The sequence below is a fragment of the Rhipicephalus microplus genome, unplaced genomic scaffold (assembly GCF_043290135.1).
Source record: "Rhipicephalus microplus isolate Deutch F79 unplaced genomic scaffold, USDA_Rmic scaffold_32, whole genome shotgun sequence".
Taxonomy (NCBI): domain Eukaryota; kingdom Metazoa; phylum Arthropoda; class Arachnida; order Ixodida; family Ixodidae; genus Rhipicephalus; species Rhipicephalus microplus.
This window is the reverse complement of record NW_027464605.1, coordinates 4,918,683-4,935,547: the sequence shown is the minus strand read 5'-3', so window position 1 is coordinate 4,935,547 and position 16,865 is coordinate 4,918,683. Positions and strand designations below refer to the sequence as shown.

Sequence of the window (16,865 nt, the reverse complement as noted above, 5' to 3'; positions counted from 1 at the left end):
GTCTACGTGCTACATGCCCGAACCATGTCTATGTACAGATACTAAATTATTTTTGCTCTTTTGATCGCGATCGAGCCAGTTAAGGATAGAATTTTTTCGTCGCTCTGGCCTCAATTGTTAAATGTGTGAGAAATCCAGCTAAAGTTTTATAGTTTTGAACTGAATCGAGCTGAAAGGCTGGGGGTTATAGCAATCGAGAAAAGCCGTGCGACGCCCGTGTTACGCACGGCTCACGTTAGGTGATGTGAGTCGTTATTCAACAGCCCTGTGGCGTCCAATATTCTATCCGCTTAAGGTTTGATAGCTGCATTAAAATCACGCGCTAGCTGCAACACCTTGCCAATTCGAATAATTCTAGTTTAACTTGTTCATTTATATTTAGCGTTTTACCAATTAGGTGAATTTCGACGTATGCAGCCTATACACGCAGACAAACTCGCCATGTATAAAGTATTCACTTCATCTGTGGGTAATACAAATAGAGCAGTCTTTGCTGTGCCAGGTATAGTTTTTAAAAAAAGTCAGGCGTTTATTCCTTTCTCACTAAACAGAATATTTCTATAGCAGCACCCACTGCACCCGCATCTGATCTCACGGGTTGTACGTAGTACAATACAACACAGAATACATTTGCTACCACATTTCTCGCGACCAGCAAGCTACATGGCTACAATAATGAAGAAACGCGGCTAGAATAACGACAGCTGATGTCAATCGCGCTTGAGCTGCCTGGAATCTGCAGAGTATCGGCGTTGTCCGCGTAGTGAAGGCTTCTCCGCGGTGCAAATGAACCATCTATGACAACGTGGACCAATAGCGTTGCTGAAATCGTCAAAGGGACAGTGAGCGGCACCTGGAAGCAGTGGCGCAACTCTGCTACCTAAAGGTAGCATATAAAGCAACTCTGAGCCGATCTTACGCGATAAGCAGAATTTCTCACGTAGCGCTTCCAGAGCATTGTCGTACTATGAATGGACGGGTGAAAACGCATTTGACCGAGCCGCAGTGGCCTGCAGCGATTCGTGACATTAAAGCGTTGTCATAAATTATACAGGTTTACGCAGATAGCTGAAATCAGTCTGTAAATGACCCTTGAGACTTGGTCTGCCGGCTCAGTGTGTTTGCACAAAATTGTCAAAACTGTTTTAGGGACCTTTGAATAGGGAATAAAGGGAGCACATGTCCTTGTATAGATTGATGTCGTTACGCTTGTCGCGGCGTACTGCTCGTATTAGTGCATGTCTTTTGTGAGCACCAGTGACAACGTTGGACAAAAGAACACCACATAGTGGTACCTGACGTTCCCTGTGTGAACGAAGCTCACAGGTGTACACTTCCGTTTTTTTTTCTTTTGACGCAGGCTTAAATGCGCTATGGTGTGTGTGACTCTTCTGAGAGCACATTGCTACATTCCATACTCCGCAGGACGTTGCAGCGAGAAGCCTGATGATATATTCATCGTCCCGTACTACGGTAACTCCAATCCTTTAAAAAATCTTTCGCTCTTATCTCGCCCGTATACAAAATCACACTGTTGATAACGCTGACCCAACAGTTGTGACAAAACCATAATTACCCGACGCGATACAGTAACTCATCGTCCTTATTAACCAACGACATTTCGCTTAGAGCTAAAATGATTTCGTGCGCCATTTAACTACCTTGTAAATATAACAGAAACATTGCTAACGCAGTATCAAACTCCTAAATAGAGCAACTTGATATAAGCTCTCATTTTTCAGTTCGTGCATTGTTCACACACACACACACGCTCACTCAAGAACGAAATAACAATTACAAAGCGAAAACGCCCTGTGCATGCTTTCCTGCTGTTCATGGATGAATTAAGAACATATTTATTCATTACTTTTTTTTTACACATCTCAAGCACACTATTTAGGCAAAGCCCCACTATTTGCAAAAACATTTCACGAAAATTCATGCTCGCATTCTGTCAAGGTGACGGTGACCGGCCAAAGCCACCTGAAATCGGCCACAGTTACATTGCCAAGTACGAAATGAACACCATAGACTCAAACCACCCAGCATGGGTTGAAGAGTACTTTGACTATAACGGCAAGAGAGCGAAAATATCAGCGTCTGTTCTCGGCGTCCAGTTTGTCGACATTTACGATTACGGCAGAGGAACGGTCACGTCCTATCGACTATACAGACCCGGTAAGTAGCAATTAATTCGTTAATACAAATGGTCCGGCAAAGGTCCTTGAGTTATACGGGATGCATTATCCCTGTAGCGGTCCTTGTTACGTCACCATTTGCCAGTTTCGGAAATTCAATGCGGCAGCTGATGTATACAATTCATCAGACCTATAACGTACTACATCAACTTCTTAGATTCGCATTAGCATAAACACCTCAATTCTAACGGACAGGTAAAACCTCGATTGTGTCGCTTACACTTGCAGAGTTAAACGAATGGCGTTTGATCATGAAACATGGTTTTAGCGGCTTTAGTAAAGAATGCGCACTATATATGCATGTGATGGCACGTAATGACGTTCCTCTCTCTTTTTTTTTTTTTAACCAAGCTGCGTGATATTGGGGACACACTGTAGAGTTGGTAAGCGGGGCTAATCGGTATTTCTGCACAATAATAAACAGCATGAAAAAACCTGAGACAGAAAGGGGTAAAGGGAATGAGGAGGAAAATGGAAAAACGGGCGAGACATGTTTTAGTTGAAAGTCAGCCCTGTGTAGCCGTTCCTCATATTGGTTTCCTTTTTTTTTTTGCTGTTTATTATTGTACCTTTTTAGAAAATTTACTTGCGAAAAAATCACGGCAGTCTGGGCTAACCATCGTTAAGGTCATTTTTTATGCCTTGCAACATTGCCACGTTGTCGCAGGCTTTGTGTTTTGGTTGGTCCCGGGCTGAGCTGGATCAAATGCATATTTGATCATTACATTTGAGCTGCTCCTTTTACGCATTACCCCGGTGGAGTTTAGCAAACAGGTCGTTTTTTTTTTCTTTTCAATGAGTCAGCTTTTTTCCGCTTGTCACATTATCTCTCTCTCAGAAACCAGTGGCTGGAGTTCAACGATTGAAGACACCTGCGAGACTGTTGAAATGACGAAGTTCAAGCCTGCGCTTCAGATTCTGTCGTACCCTTTCTCGAAGACAGCTAAGCCCGGACCACAGCGTATGCCCACGTCCAACCAAGCGTTGAAGTACGGCCCTCCGTACAACTACACCTACCTAGAGGGCTTCATTGGCAAAGAGACCCGAAATATACAATCCGAGATTTTCCGAGGATGCGTGAATGAAGACTATCTGAATTTTTCACTGCGCTCGAACTTCTATTGGGGAAACGGTAAGAACCTAAGTATTGACGATGTGACAAATTGCCTTCGACTCGCAGCTTTAGACGTCATCAAGGCTGATTGATCGTAATGGCATTCTTATAGACTTTACCAGTACTTGCCCGTATCTCCCTTCTTTATGCTTCCTGATTCATTTACCCACACAATAACTTAATCAGCCATTCCATTCACAAAAAAAAAAAAAGGTGGAGGGAGCGAAGAAAACGGTTTTTTGGCCTTCTGCACACACGCTGAAGAGTTTCCAGATGATAAATTGGCTTCTTCTATAAGAAGCCAGGGCAATAAAAATAAAGAGACATGAGAGCAGTTTTACGTCATGTGCACGTGCAGCCGTGAGCAAACGTGTACGGACCATTGCCGGCCATTTACATTTTCCTTCGACACGGTTTGGTGGCGAGTCACCCGCTGTCTGAGAGCGTTGCCACTTTGTCCAAAGCAATGCTCTCGACATCAAAAGGCTCGCATCTCACAGCGACTTCGGCTCGCACTTCTATGGCCTATATACTTTCGCTCACGAGTGTCCAGTGCTGCGCTCGATGTATATACAGAGGCGATAGTGCGCAACAACGTACACGTAACGTTTAAATGGTGACAAGGTGTATTGTTTGCTCCAGGAGTACACGAGCATTGAATGAGAGCAAGGTTCTACATTGGCTACTTAAAATCAAGTAATTGGTACTCAGCCGCTTGAAATCTTTATCTGCCCGCTGCGTTTTCTGACAAAGTGGTGAGCCTATGCCGAAACTGTCGCTGTGGTGCACCAGTGTCGTTCGGAGCGATCGTCACGTACATCACTCCATTTTCTTCCCCAGTACAATAAGCGTTCTGATTACTTGCCAAATGTTTAAAACAAACAAACATTGAGCCACTTTAATAGAGAATCATGGAGGCAGATACGAATCAAGCAAGACTTTTCAATACGCGTTTGAAATTTCAGATATCGTAATCATCCGCTATATTGAAATTTATTTTATTTTATGACACCTATAGTTATGAATATTCTTGTGGGTTGTGGAGCGTACTCATAACGTATCTCCTTTTTTTATCACTTGAGTCATTAGAGCAGAATGCTTAAGAAACAGTGTTCTCACCACATAAGAGTTGCATGCTTTATTTTTTTATCTGTTGAACTTTGCTTGTAATGTTTCTCTCCTTTCTCTCTTCAGCCCTACCATTTTCTTATCCGAGCGGAGACAAGCGAGTGCCAGTTTATATCGAAATGAGAGGACCCGACATTAATAACAATGCACAAGATATTTACGCAATGATGTATGTTTCTTGGTACGAGAAAGACCCGAAGTTCGCCTTTGATGCGTTTCAGGTAACGATTCTTCAGGCTATCATTAGAAAAGTAAACGATAGCACGCAGGACTCAAGATCTTCGGTTAACGAATGAAAAAAAAAAATCAGTTGCGATCACGAGGTGGTCTTGTAAGCAGCCGTTGTAATGTAAGTGGCAATGATTACCGTCATAGTTTTGTGAGAATAGACTTCTCATTCAAAATTTCGTTAACCAAACAACATAAATTAGTAAAAACACGGAAGAATCTTATACCTTCAGAAACTGGCTTTTGGCAAGTAGACGACCTACATAATTATAGTTCGATGGGGCCAGAGTTTTAGCGTCGGAGCTTCCTTAAAAGCACAGACAACCACCACGACCACGAATTGAAATAACTGCACTAATGAAAAGATTGCCGATTGCACTGGCTAAAACGAACCATGTTATTCTCATTAAATGCGAATACCTATTTTTATGTACCAAAGTCGCGATAAATAACTTTTGGCTCCACCACACAGCACGAAAACGAAGACGCGTATGATTTTGATGATGTGAACTCTTACTGTTGTATTCGGCTAATCGTTGCTATAGTGTTGAAACAGCAGTGCACTTTTTTCAATTATCTTTTCCAACTGAACGGAGCCCTGCAACACTTTTTTAGCATGGTAAGAAAGCACTGGCGATCGGAAATGAAGGCTCCTGAGACAGCGCAAGCCAAACATCAGAGCGCAGCAAGCAGCCTGGAATCAACACTTATTACTCACACAGCTGAAAATCGTTCTCTTTTTTTTTCTACAAATGATGTCATGAACCCAAACGACCAAGGCTTATAGCCAAATTCATGGACATAAGCCGAGTAGAGCATTGTGGGCTGTATAGTTACTGAGGCCACCGCGGGAGGCCACCACGAGCCCGCGCTGTCACTCGCGATGATACTGAAAGTAGGCCGCCCGCTCGAAGAAGAAAAAAGAAAGTGATGAAGGTCCTGATGCGCGCGTGACGTAACTTCCTTTCCCGTGCCATCCCTACCTACTCCGCTTCCAGTGCACTCGTTGGGAGGATAGAGAAAGCAATTATAGCGTGCAGAAATTATCTCCGCTCGTACTTGACGTATTCTAAAAACATGTTTGCAGCGGTTAGTTTTGAGACACAATAAGCTCAATTCAAGAACACTTTCTGAGCTTGGTCAGAAAACGCTGCCAATCGGTAGTCGAAGCTCCCAAGAACACGCTAGCAAAATAATAAATAGCAGCACGCGGCCGGGAATTCAGGTCGTGGGAAGAGAGAGTGCAATTACGGCGTACGACAAGTTTTTGTAACTATGGGTTATGAATATTTTTGCAACGGTGAATTCGTGCGGCAGCAAGTGGCCTTTGGTGAATCCATTTCATGGCTACTTGGAGAAGTGTTATAGGTCCTCTTTAAATAAGCGATTCGATGGTTGCTTGGAAAAGTTTTGCAATGCAACTTTAAAATGTGCAGATAAACCTTCGTTCATACTGAGCAAAGCACGGATGCCACCATCGCGTCCAACACGACCCGATGCTCATGAGCGACATCACAAAAATTGAAAACTGAAAGGCTAGTGGCACCTGCTGATGAGTCGAAGCACCAGGAGCGCCTGGCTCGCGAGCACGCGCTAAATTATGGGGCTTTACGTGACGACGAGCACTTAGAAGCATTAATACAGAGTACTAAAGTATGCTATCACGCTATTCTACCTGCTTTTCATATATATATATATATATATATATATATATATGTATATATATATATATATATATATATATATATATATATATATATATATATATATATATATATATATATATATATATATATATATATATATATATATACACATATATATATATATATATATATATATATATATATATATATATATATATATATATATATATATATATATATATGAAAACGGTTCAATATGTAAAAACGCAAGCTGTTTGCAGTCGCTTTTGTGACAGCAGCAGAACATTGACGATAATGAACAGCTTACGAGGAAGTCTATGGGCTTCTAAATCACTGTTCAGCGTTGCTGGAGGAGACACTGTTACTTTATAGTGGCTTCTCAGTAGGGAAAATTATAAGATATTCCCACGCTTTTTGGAATCGGCAGCTGCAGGTTTAACATTCTTAGGGGTGTCTTTCCATCACGCCGTAAAACACTGGCTCAAGAAAAATCTCGCCTGTTCTTTTAATGAGTTTCGATACCTTCGTGCTTTTGCTTTCATGCAAAATTTCTCCTGATTTAAATTCGTACTTGTATACATACTCTGGCTGTGAAGTCGCCCGACGTGGCTGTTTGTATGATGTGCTGTGGCTTGAAATCGAAGACATGCTCAATTATTCTTGCTGAATCCCCAGATTCCGGAGGGACTGCACTGCAAGTACAGGCCCAATAGAGGACGACTGCCCAACATGCCATCTTCGTTCAGCTACAGCGTTGAAGAGACAGTGTTTCAACTAGATGGAAGTGGATTTCTGAAGGCCGGCTTTGCTTCGCTATCGTACAAGAAGGTGCATTCTGTCCACTATATATTACGTTTGTTATTCTTATGTATCGGTATATTATTGACGTACATATGAATATATATATATATATATATATATATATGTAAGTAGATGCGCTTTCACATAACAACTGTTTATTGTGCCGACGTTTCGACGAGAACCCCGTCTTTTTCAAGGATTATGCCTTGAAAAAGACGGGGTTCTCGTCGAAACGTCGGCACAATAAACAGTTGTTATGTGAAAGCGCATCTACTTATTTATAACCTTGCAGCAACCGAAGTTATTCTTCTGTATATATATATATATATATTGTTAAGGCGTTTAATAGCCGGTCCACAGCGAGCAAGCACAATGGCGACAGTAACGGCCAAGCACGGGCTCTCAGTGCGAGCGGCGTCCTTGTTGGGTAGCCCCACTAGAAGGTACTCAAGAGTTCGACCCATTTCATAGTTCGGAGGCTTCGCTACAATTACCCCGGGGTCGATGAGGGAGCCGCCTGGCGACCTAACAGCTTGTTATTATGAGCGGGTCATAATAAGCCTTCAGGCGCTCCACGTTGACGATGTCTCGCCCACGGCGGCGCATGTCCGAAGATTGTTCAACGGGTTCGATCAGATAGTTGACGGGTGAGGTGCGCTCGATGACACGGTAGGGGCCTTCGTATTTGGGACGTAGTTTGGAAGAGAGGCCAGCGGCAGAGGTCGGGATCGAGAGCCATACAAGCGCACCAGGAAGGAACGTGGGCTCAGAAGTGGCGCTGGCATCACGGATACTCTTCTGCCGCTCTTGCTCTTGCGTCGTAAAAGTCTTGGCAAGCTCGCGACACTCTTCAGCAAGCCTGGCTGTCTCGGAAATAGGTGTACACTCAGATGGATCCGGCGTGTACGGGAGTATCGTGTCCATGGTGTGCGACGGGTGCCTTCCGTACAGCAAGTAGAAAGGTGAAAAACCAGTCGTGCTCTGAGGGGCGGTGTTGTAGGCGTAGGTGACGAAGGGCAGTATATTATCCCAATTAGTGTGGTTGGCAGCGACGTACATAGAAAGCATGTCGCCGAGGGTGCGGTTAAAGCGTTCGGTGAGGCCATTCGTCTGTGGGTGGTAAGCAGTAGTTTTGCGGTCGACAGAATGGCACTCCGTCAGAATGGCTTCGACGACTTCCGACAAGAAGATACGGCCTCGATCGCTGAGAAGCTCTTGGGGTGGTCCGTGGCGCAGTATAAATCGATGCAGCAGGAAGGACGCAACATCGTGCGCAGTAGCCGCAGGGAGAGCGGCGGTTTCGGCGTATCGCGTTAAATGGTCAACGGCAACGATGGCCCAGCGGTTACCAGCCGACGTCAGAGGAAGTGGTCCATACAAATCGATACCTACGCGCCCAAATGGACGGTCAGGGCAAGGTAACGGTTGTAGACTGCCGTGCGACATGTGAGCTGACGGTTTACGGCGTTGGCAAGTGAGGCAAGAGCGAACGAACTGCTGCACATAGCGGTACATCCCGCGCCAGAAGTAGCGTTGTCGAATGCGATGGTAGGTTTTGAATACCCCAGAGTGCGCGCATTGCGGATCAGAATGGAAGGATTCACATATCTCTGACCGCAGACTGCGGGGTATCACGAGTAACCACTGCCGGCCGTCGGCGTCGTAATTGCGTCGGTGTAGAAGGCCGTCACGAATGGCAAAATGGCGAGCTTGACGACGCAATGCACGCGTGGATGGCGTTGCGGATGGATCAGAGAGCAAGTCGATCAGCGGGCCGATCCAATTATCCTTTCGCTGTTCGGTAGCGATTATGTCAACGTCAATGGCAGAAACAGCAGCCGAAGATACTGAGCAGAGCACATCACCTTCAGGCAGAGGGGAGCGCGAGAGGGCGTCGGCATCAGCATGCTGGCGTCCATTGCGGTACAGCACGCGGATGTCGTAGTCTTGTAAACGAAGAGCCCAACGGGCGAGACGGCCTGAGGGATCCTTCAAGGATGAAAGCCAGCATAGTGCATGATGGTCGGTGACGACATCGAATGGGCGACCATACAAATACGGTCGAAACTTTGTAAGAGCCCAGACGATCGCCAGGCACTCTTTCTCCGTGACGGTGTAGTTTGTCTCAGCTCTCGTGAGCGTACGGCTTGCATATGCTACGACATATTCAGGGAATCCGGGTTTGCGCTGCGCCAGGACAGCGCCGAGGCCTACACCGCTGGCGTCTGTGTGCACCTCCGTCGGGGCCGTAGGGTCGTAGTGGCGTAGAATGGGAGGAGATGTCAACACATGGCGGAGCTTCGCGAACGCGTCGTCGCACTCAGACGACCACGAATTGAGGGACCCGTTACTTCCAAGGAGCTTCGTCAGCGGTGATATGATCGTGGCAAAGTTTCGTATGAAGCGTCGGAAGTACGAGCACAGGCCCACGAAACTACGCAGTTCTTTGACGGACGCAGGTTTGGGGAATTCGGCCACGGCCCGAAGCTTGGCTGGGTCAGGAAGAATGCCATCCTTGGACACGACGTACCCAAGGATGGTGAGTTGCCGTGCTGCAAAGCGGCACTTCTTCAGATTTAGTTGCAAGCCGGCATTGCTGACACGTGCAAAAACTTCTTTCAGACGTTGGAGGTGCGTAGAGAAATCTGGAGCGAACACAACAACGTCATCGAGGTAACACAAGCACGTGTGCCATTTCAAGTTGCGCAGAACGGTGTCCATCATGCGCTCAAAGGTCGCAGGTGCATTACATAGACCAAACGGCATGACGTTGAATTCGTACAAGCCGTCGGGTGTGATGAACGCAGTCTTCGGTCGAGCGTCATCAGCCATGGGTACTTGCCAGTACCCCGAGCGCAGATCGAGAGAAGAAAAAAATTCGGCTCCGGGAAGGCTGTCAATTGCGTCATCGATGCGCGGCAGTGGGTAAACATCCTTGCGAGTGATCTTATTGAGCCGTCTGTAGTCTACACAGAACCGCGCAGAACCATCTTTCTTCGCAACAAGAACAACAGGAGACGCCCATGGACTGTCCGAGGGCCGAATAACGTCGCGTCTGAGCATATCATCAACCTGCTCGTTAATTTCCCGACGTTCAGCAGGCGACACGCGGTAGGGACGTTGCCGTAATGGTGGATGGGCACCAGTGTCGATACGATGCGTAACAGCGGACGCACGACCGAGAGAACTTCGCCCGACATCGAAAGAAGAACGATATTCTCGCAACAGGTTCAGAAGCTGGGAACGCTGTACCGACGTGAAGTTGTCATCAATGCAAGGGCCAAATACATCAGGAGATGACGAATCAGAAGTGGAAACAGCACTGATGGTACGCAAACTGGGACAACGCGAGTCATCAGGTACGTCCAGGACTTGTGCGTTATCCACTGGTTCCACTCTGCCGAGACATTCCCCTCGAACCAAGGTAACAGTGTACGGGGATGGGTTGGTCACGAAAATAGAGGCGTTGCCCTGGGTGATGTGCACGGTCGCGAAAGGTACTAGCAACCCTTTCCTTCGGCAAGCACGGTCGGATGGCGAAATGAGTGCAATTGTGTCGGAGAGTCCAGCGCAGTAGACAGATACACCCATCGTGGATCTTGGAGGCACTATGGTATCGTCTTTCACGAGAATCTTGCTCACTTTCGAAGAACTGTCTTCCGGCGTCAAATGCGAGAAGGGGGAGAGTTCAATTTCGGCGGCGGCACAATGGATGACGGCGTCGTTGCGGGAGAGAAAATCCCACCCCAGGATGACGTCATGAGAGCATGCGGGAATGATGATGAATTGGGCGACATACAGAACGTCCTGAACGACAACGCGAGCTGTGCACCCTGCTGTAGGATGGATACGATGCAAACCGGCGGTACGAAGGGACAATCCAGAAATTGACGTCGTCACTTTACGAAGCAAGCGGCAAAATTTTTCGTCCATAACGGATACTGCAGCTCCTGTGTCAATAAGAGCAGATGCGTGAACACCGTCCACAAGCACGTCAATGACATTAGATGGGCGGCTCTGTGGGCTTTCACAATGCGATAGCATCGCAGTCCTTGCCTCGGGGACTGCGACGACTAGTTTTCCCGCTCGTGAGCAGCTGAACTTGGCCGCATGGGGGACGGGGAACGACGTCGTGGAGACGGTGACCTACGAGAAGATGAAGCTAGGCGAGTTGGCGGTGGCATAGACGGCGTTTCCTCGTGATAGGTACGCCTAATCTGGCCAGCAACAGGCGACGAGATATGGGGCGTCTGTACGCGAGTGCAATAACGTGCTACGTGGCCGGCGTAACCGCAGGCAAAGCAAATGGGCCGGTTGTCAGATGTGCGCCATCGGTTCGCCAGGGTAGGTCTTGTCCATGACGCAAGAGCCGATGGACGGAACGGTGGCTGGAAAGGCTGCAGGGGGTGCTGGAGCTGAGTCTGAGAGGTCACGTCAACATACGTAGCCGGAATACCCGCTGCAAAGGATGGAGGTCGTGCGGCAGCTTCGGCGTAAGTCAGTGGGGCGGGCGCTTGAACGACTGGAGGCGGCCTGGCGACCACTTGGGCGTAACTTGGGGATACAGGAGCCGGAAGCTGTTGTGGGTGGTACGCAGGCATAACCTCCGCTATTTCCTGCTCAATCGCTCGGCGGATGGGAAGGAAAATGGTAGTGGCCGATTGTTGAGCAGCCGGTGGGTGGGCGAAGGGCAGGAGAGAGAACTGCCGTGCGATTTCCTCACGTATGAAGGACTTGAGGTCTGCCAGCAGTGCCACCTGGTCACAGCTCGCCTCCAAGCCTGCAAGCCCTGCATCTCGTGGTGTGGAGCGACGGGTCATCGAACGCTGCCGGCGGAGCTCCTCGTAGCTCTGGCACAGCGTGATGACCTCAGCTACTGTGCCTGGGTTTTCGGCCAGCAGCATCGTGAAGGCATCATCGGCAATGCCCTTCATGACGTTCCGGATCTTGTCTGATTCGGACATGCTGTCGTTGCATTTCTTGCATAGGTCCAAGACGTCTTCAATGTAGCTGGTGAATGATTCACCGGCCTGCTGGGCGCGTTCGCGTAAGCGCTGCTCGGCTTGCAGCTTACGAACGGCAGGGCGGCCAAAAACGTTGGTGATAGCGGTCTTAAAATCGGACCAGGTTGCGAAATCAGACGCGTGGTTGTTATACCACATGCCAGCCACACCCGCGAGGTAGAAAACCAGGTTGCCGAGTTTACCTGCCTCGTCCCAATGATTGGGGACGCTGACGCGTTCGTACATGACGAGCCAGTCCTCGATGTCGGTGCCATCCGCGCCGGTGAAGACAGGTGGGTCGCGGATGCGGGGGACACCGGAACATGGCGTCGGCGCAGGAGGAAGCGTTTGCTGGGCGGCGTCTTGTTGCATGGTTGAAGGCACGGTACGGGATCTAAGCTCCAAGGGCATCGAATGTGAACCGAAGATGTTTGAAGGGCACAGCACTCTCCACCAAAATGTTAAGGCGTTTAATAGCCGGTCCACAGCGAGCAAGCACAATGGCGACAGTAACGGCCAAGCACGGGCTCTCAGTGCGAGCGGCGTCCTTGTTGGGTATAGCCCCACTATAAGGTACTCAAGAGTTCGACCCATTTCATAGTTCGGAGGCTTCGCTACCCGTTGCCTTAGGGCCAACCGTTGCCTTCTTCTTTTTTAGTGGACCGGTGGCGAGTAGTGGGATTTAAACTATTTTTGCGGCCATTACCTGTTTTTTTATGATGAACCTTGAATATACATCACACACCATGACTACATTAGACGCCGACAAGCCGACACCCTCAGGGGCTTCACCACGTCCTGATTGCGTCAGAAATTTTGTTGGTTTGGTGTCGCCATGATGCAAGATAAGGTCATCATGTGAAGTGCACTTTAAGATGGATATGATGTAGACCGTGACGATATGACACACCGTGACAACAGGAGGTGCCAAAAAACCCAGCCTATACGGTGCTTTGCGCCTGAAAGATGGTATGCACCTGGATATCACACGAATAAATGTGTCGTATTGTCCCACTGACTCCGTAGCCTTTTGCTGGAGCTACTCTCATAAGTAAAAGCATGTTCGAGACCTAGGGGTTCCATTGTTATATTGTTATTAGTGCGACACCCCTTTCAACAGTAGTAGGGTAGAGTGGGGTAAAATGAGACATGTGGCAAAACACGACATTTTGACCTTGCCGGCTTCTGTAAGTAACACAAAAACTACTCTTCGTTGTTTCTGTTTTTCAGCGATAACTGCTGGTCCTTGTCTACCTTTTTGTGTGTAATAGTTGATCTCTGCTCACGGTATTCGCCTGGGAAAATTATCCGGCTGGTGTCGGTGTGTTCGTGACCCGTCAAAAAGTATAATGAAATTATGCTCGACCAAATCTTCGGATTCGTGCGTGAAGATACTCCTGCGTCAGTAGAACCACGTATTTATTTGTTTTATCATTTTACACTACGAGCTACATAACACCAAAAATTTAGTACGTTTAGTGCTTCGGGTCAAAGCGAATTTTACTTTTAATTCTGGAATGTGAGAGGGGCAAAACTCGACAAAAATTCATCAAATTTACTTATAGAGAGCGTTTTATTAATTTAACCATTACCCTACACTCAATATATATAAAATTCCTTTGTTTAGAAAGCTTTGGACATAGAAGGGAATATCATGTAGAGCTTCCTCGGAGGAAATCGACATAAAAAAGCACCGATTGCCTTTGAAGACATGACTCTGACCATTCGCGCTGCATCGAAGTTTTTCTGTGCTTCCGAGAATTCTCTCAAGACACGCATAAAGAAATGGCGGAATCTAGAGGTCATTCACAAGCACGTCCTGGGATTGAGTTTTAAAAGTATTTTTCGAATACACGAAAAGGGCTAGAAATGTTGAATCAAGCCCAGTATTAAATTCATTGCCTCGCAAAGCCCGGCAGTCGAAGTTGAAAGCCATGAAACTCCTGAGCAGTTCTGCATTGAAACAAAAAAAGAGGTGAATAAGATATGTCAAAATATATCTAGCTTCTTATTCTTGAACAATCTAATGAGGTGCAAGCGTTCAGCAAAAGACAGCATTAGCACAAAAATAGACGGGCGGTGTTAGATCTGCAAGGAGTTTCAGAGCAATACAACACCACGTTCTGCCTAGATTCAATGCCTGAAGTCCAAGAACTGGGCTCTGCATAAAGGCCCACGGAATGAATTTCAAGTCTTTCTACTACAAAAGCTCAAGTGTGGTTGTACAAATGTCGGTTCTTGTTTCACTAAATGATTTTGGATGCAACTTTGTGGTGTCTGTGGCTGAGCTTCAAGTCTTTCAATGCAGTTTGGGCTACCAATCACACCGATACTGGACTTTTCTCGGTGAGTGACCTTACTGCAGAGTTTCTGGAACTTTTCTGCCAGGCCGCATCAAACGCCTCTTGTGCCGCGCCTTGTGCGGCTGCGCTTTTGTGAACAAAACATGTCTACACAAGTTGAAGTAGAAGGGGTGGACATTACCACTGAAGAGTGCCTTGAATTCGGCTGGACAATGGCCTTATCGAAGTGCAAGCAACACGGTGCGTCCGTGCAAGACGCGTATGCAAGTTTGGTACAACGTGGCGTCTCCGGCTGAGGTCGCGCACTCGTCGGTGTAAAGAAGCGTCTCATCCCTGCATCGCGACTTCCTCGTCTACAAAAGGAGCACTATAGAGTCATCGTCAGACCACGAGGAGCCATCAACGTCAATAATCTTAGTCAAATCAAAGTGGCCCACGCTTTAACAATGGCAGAGCAATTTAGCCTTGTGATGAACCGAATTGAGTACCTTGATTTTTTCCCGACAGACCTATGTGTGTCCCATGTTTCTTTTCCCATATTCCACTGCGACGAGTTCCCTCTAGTGTTTTACCAACACACCCAAGCTTCTACACCAAATCCCTTGATTGCCCTTAATTCTACATGTTCATGGGTACTACGTATTCGTTCTGTACTATCTATTCTTCTTTTTTTTTCAGGTATGGTATGATAGTGAGTTAAAGCTTGCAAGAATTGATATGAGACCATCAGAAGAAGACCTAAGGTCACAACTTCTACAATCTGTGGGCGATACGTCAGAGTTTATATCCCTGTTATTCGACCTGACAACAGGTAAGATAAGCTCAGCCCTTTATATAGCTTCCCTTCACATGAACTAAAGGACTTGTGCAAGGTGTATGCACAAGCAGTCATATATATGTCCAGCCAGGCGCCTCAACCATTGAATAATAAATAATTAAAAGAAACACACACCTTGAAAAGCAAACAGCATCACACGATTTGGTTGTTGTAATGAGCAAAAAATAACAAGCACTGGAGCATCAGAATGTGATCGTTTCTTTATATGCAGATTTGCAAGTCCATAAGTGTTTGTCAATATAACATACATATTCATTTTAATTCTGATGCTTTGTAGGCTTTACATATGTTTCAAGCATGGCACAATCGACCTGCCTGTGGGAAGGCAAGCAGAAGGGTTATTTCTGGAACCACCCCAATGGTACTCTGAAGACGCCTGAGGAACTCTTCAGAATCAACTCAAATCTACAATACAAGGGGAAGGTAAGTCCTCTGCATCGTGCTTGGGTGTTTTATTATGGTGGAGGAGGTAAAAAGAAAAAAATGAAAGGACAGGCAAGTTAGCTATGCCTGAGACCAGCTGGCCACTCTGGGCTAGTAAAGGGGGTGAGGTGAGTAGATGAGTGCAAAAAAAGTTTGAGAAAAAAGAGAAGGAAAAAAACGTGGCTGATCCCTCTCTTAAGGAATCAGTAGTACACCGAATGAAAGATGTTATCGTAGGGGTAGTTGAGCTTGCCTTGTGCATAATTTCACCACAAGGGCAAAGAAATGACAGCTAGAGCAACAAATTACAATGTCACACGAAGAATGGCATGCAGCCACGAAGAATGGCATGCAGCTTGAAACTAGCAACGCCCACTTCATGTAGAAAGAACGCACGAAATGAGCATATATACACATAACGAGCACAAACAAACAGCTGTCACAGCTCGACCCTTAAAGCACGCTGCTAAAACAGAAAGAAAGACGCACGAAAAGAATACACGGGATGAGCACGACGAACTGTCACATTCTTCATGTGTGATCAGCCCACCCCTTTTGTAAACGCGGCCATGGCAGCGAGCGAAGTGACGTCTGAGCGCTCTTTAATTACCGTAACTTCATAGTCAACTTGCGGTAGAAGCACAAGAGTTAAAAAGTGTCCAAATCTTGATAGAAGCGCGTGCCCGAGTGAGCCACCACACTAAAGAACATCTATGCATACTTTGACACGCCAGGTGGAGGCGCGCATCGCTATGAACGCGCGGGGTGACACGCCCGTTATGCTATCTCGCTACTCATGACGAAAACTCGCTGAAATTGCTAAGGGCTGAGGACCGCCAGCCGTCCATGGTGTATGTAATTCACTCGCCGTTAACAACACGACGAAGGTTCACTCTGGCATAGTGGTTATTGTCGCGCCCACACGAGCGCGAGGTCGCTGGTTCGACGCGCCCCGGTTGAATTTTTCCTTCTCGTTTTTTTTCTTTGCAATTCCTTAGTGTATATTTTATTACGTCATATCCGTGATGGAAATACACCAGTTAAGTCATTGTAGGCCTCAACATAAAACATTTCCGTGTTAAAGAAAGAACGGAAATAATAATATGGCAACACAATACTGCTCACATCAATGGTTTCCGAGTATGATGGAAGACCAAGCACC

General features: G+C 46.7%; 1 protein-coding gene across 2 annotated transcripts in view; it reads left to right on the top strand.

Annotated features, from left to right (window-relative positions):
* Positions 1 to 16,865, top strand: part of LOC142761707 (uncharacterized) — a 30,083-nt gene that overhangs the window by 6,938 nt on the left and 6,280 nt on the right. For both annotated transcript variants that reach the window (XR_012889162.1, XM_075884444.1), the window contains exons 3-9: positions 1,361 to 1,473; positions 1,960 to 2,178; positions 3,037 to 3,330; positions 4,507 to 4,661; positions 7,011 to 7,163; positions 15,121 to 15,253; positions 15,558 to 15,703. Coding sequence is in view for 1 of the 2 variants with exons in the window: in XM_075884444.1 (XP_075740559.1) it covers positions 1,361 to 1,473; positions 1,960 to 2,178; positions 3,037 to 3,330; positions 4,507 to 4,661; positions 7,011 to 7,163; positions 15,121 to 15,253; positions 15,558 to 15,703 (1,213 nt within the window). In the remaining variant the exon portion in view is untranslated. The remainder of the gene's footprint in view (positions 1 to 1,360; positions 1,474 to 1,959; positions 2,179 to 3,036; positions 3,331 to 4,506; positions 4,662 to 7,010; positions 7,164 to 15,120; positions 15,254 to 15,557; positions 15,704 to 16,865) is intronic.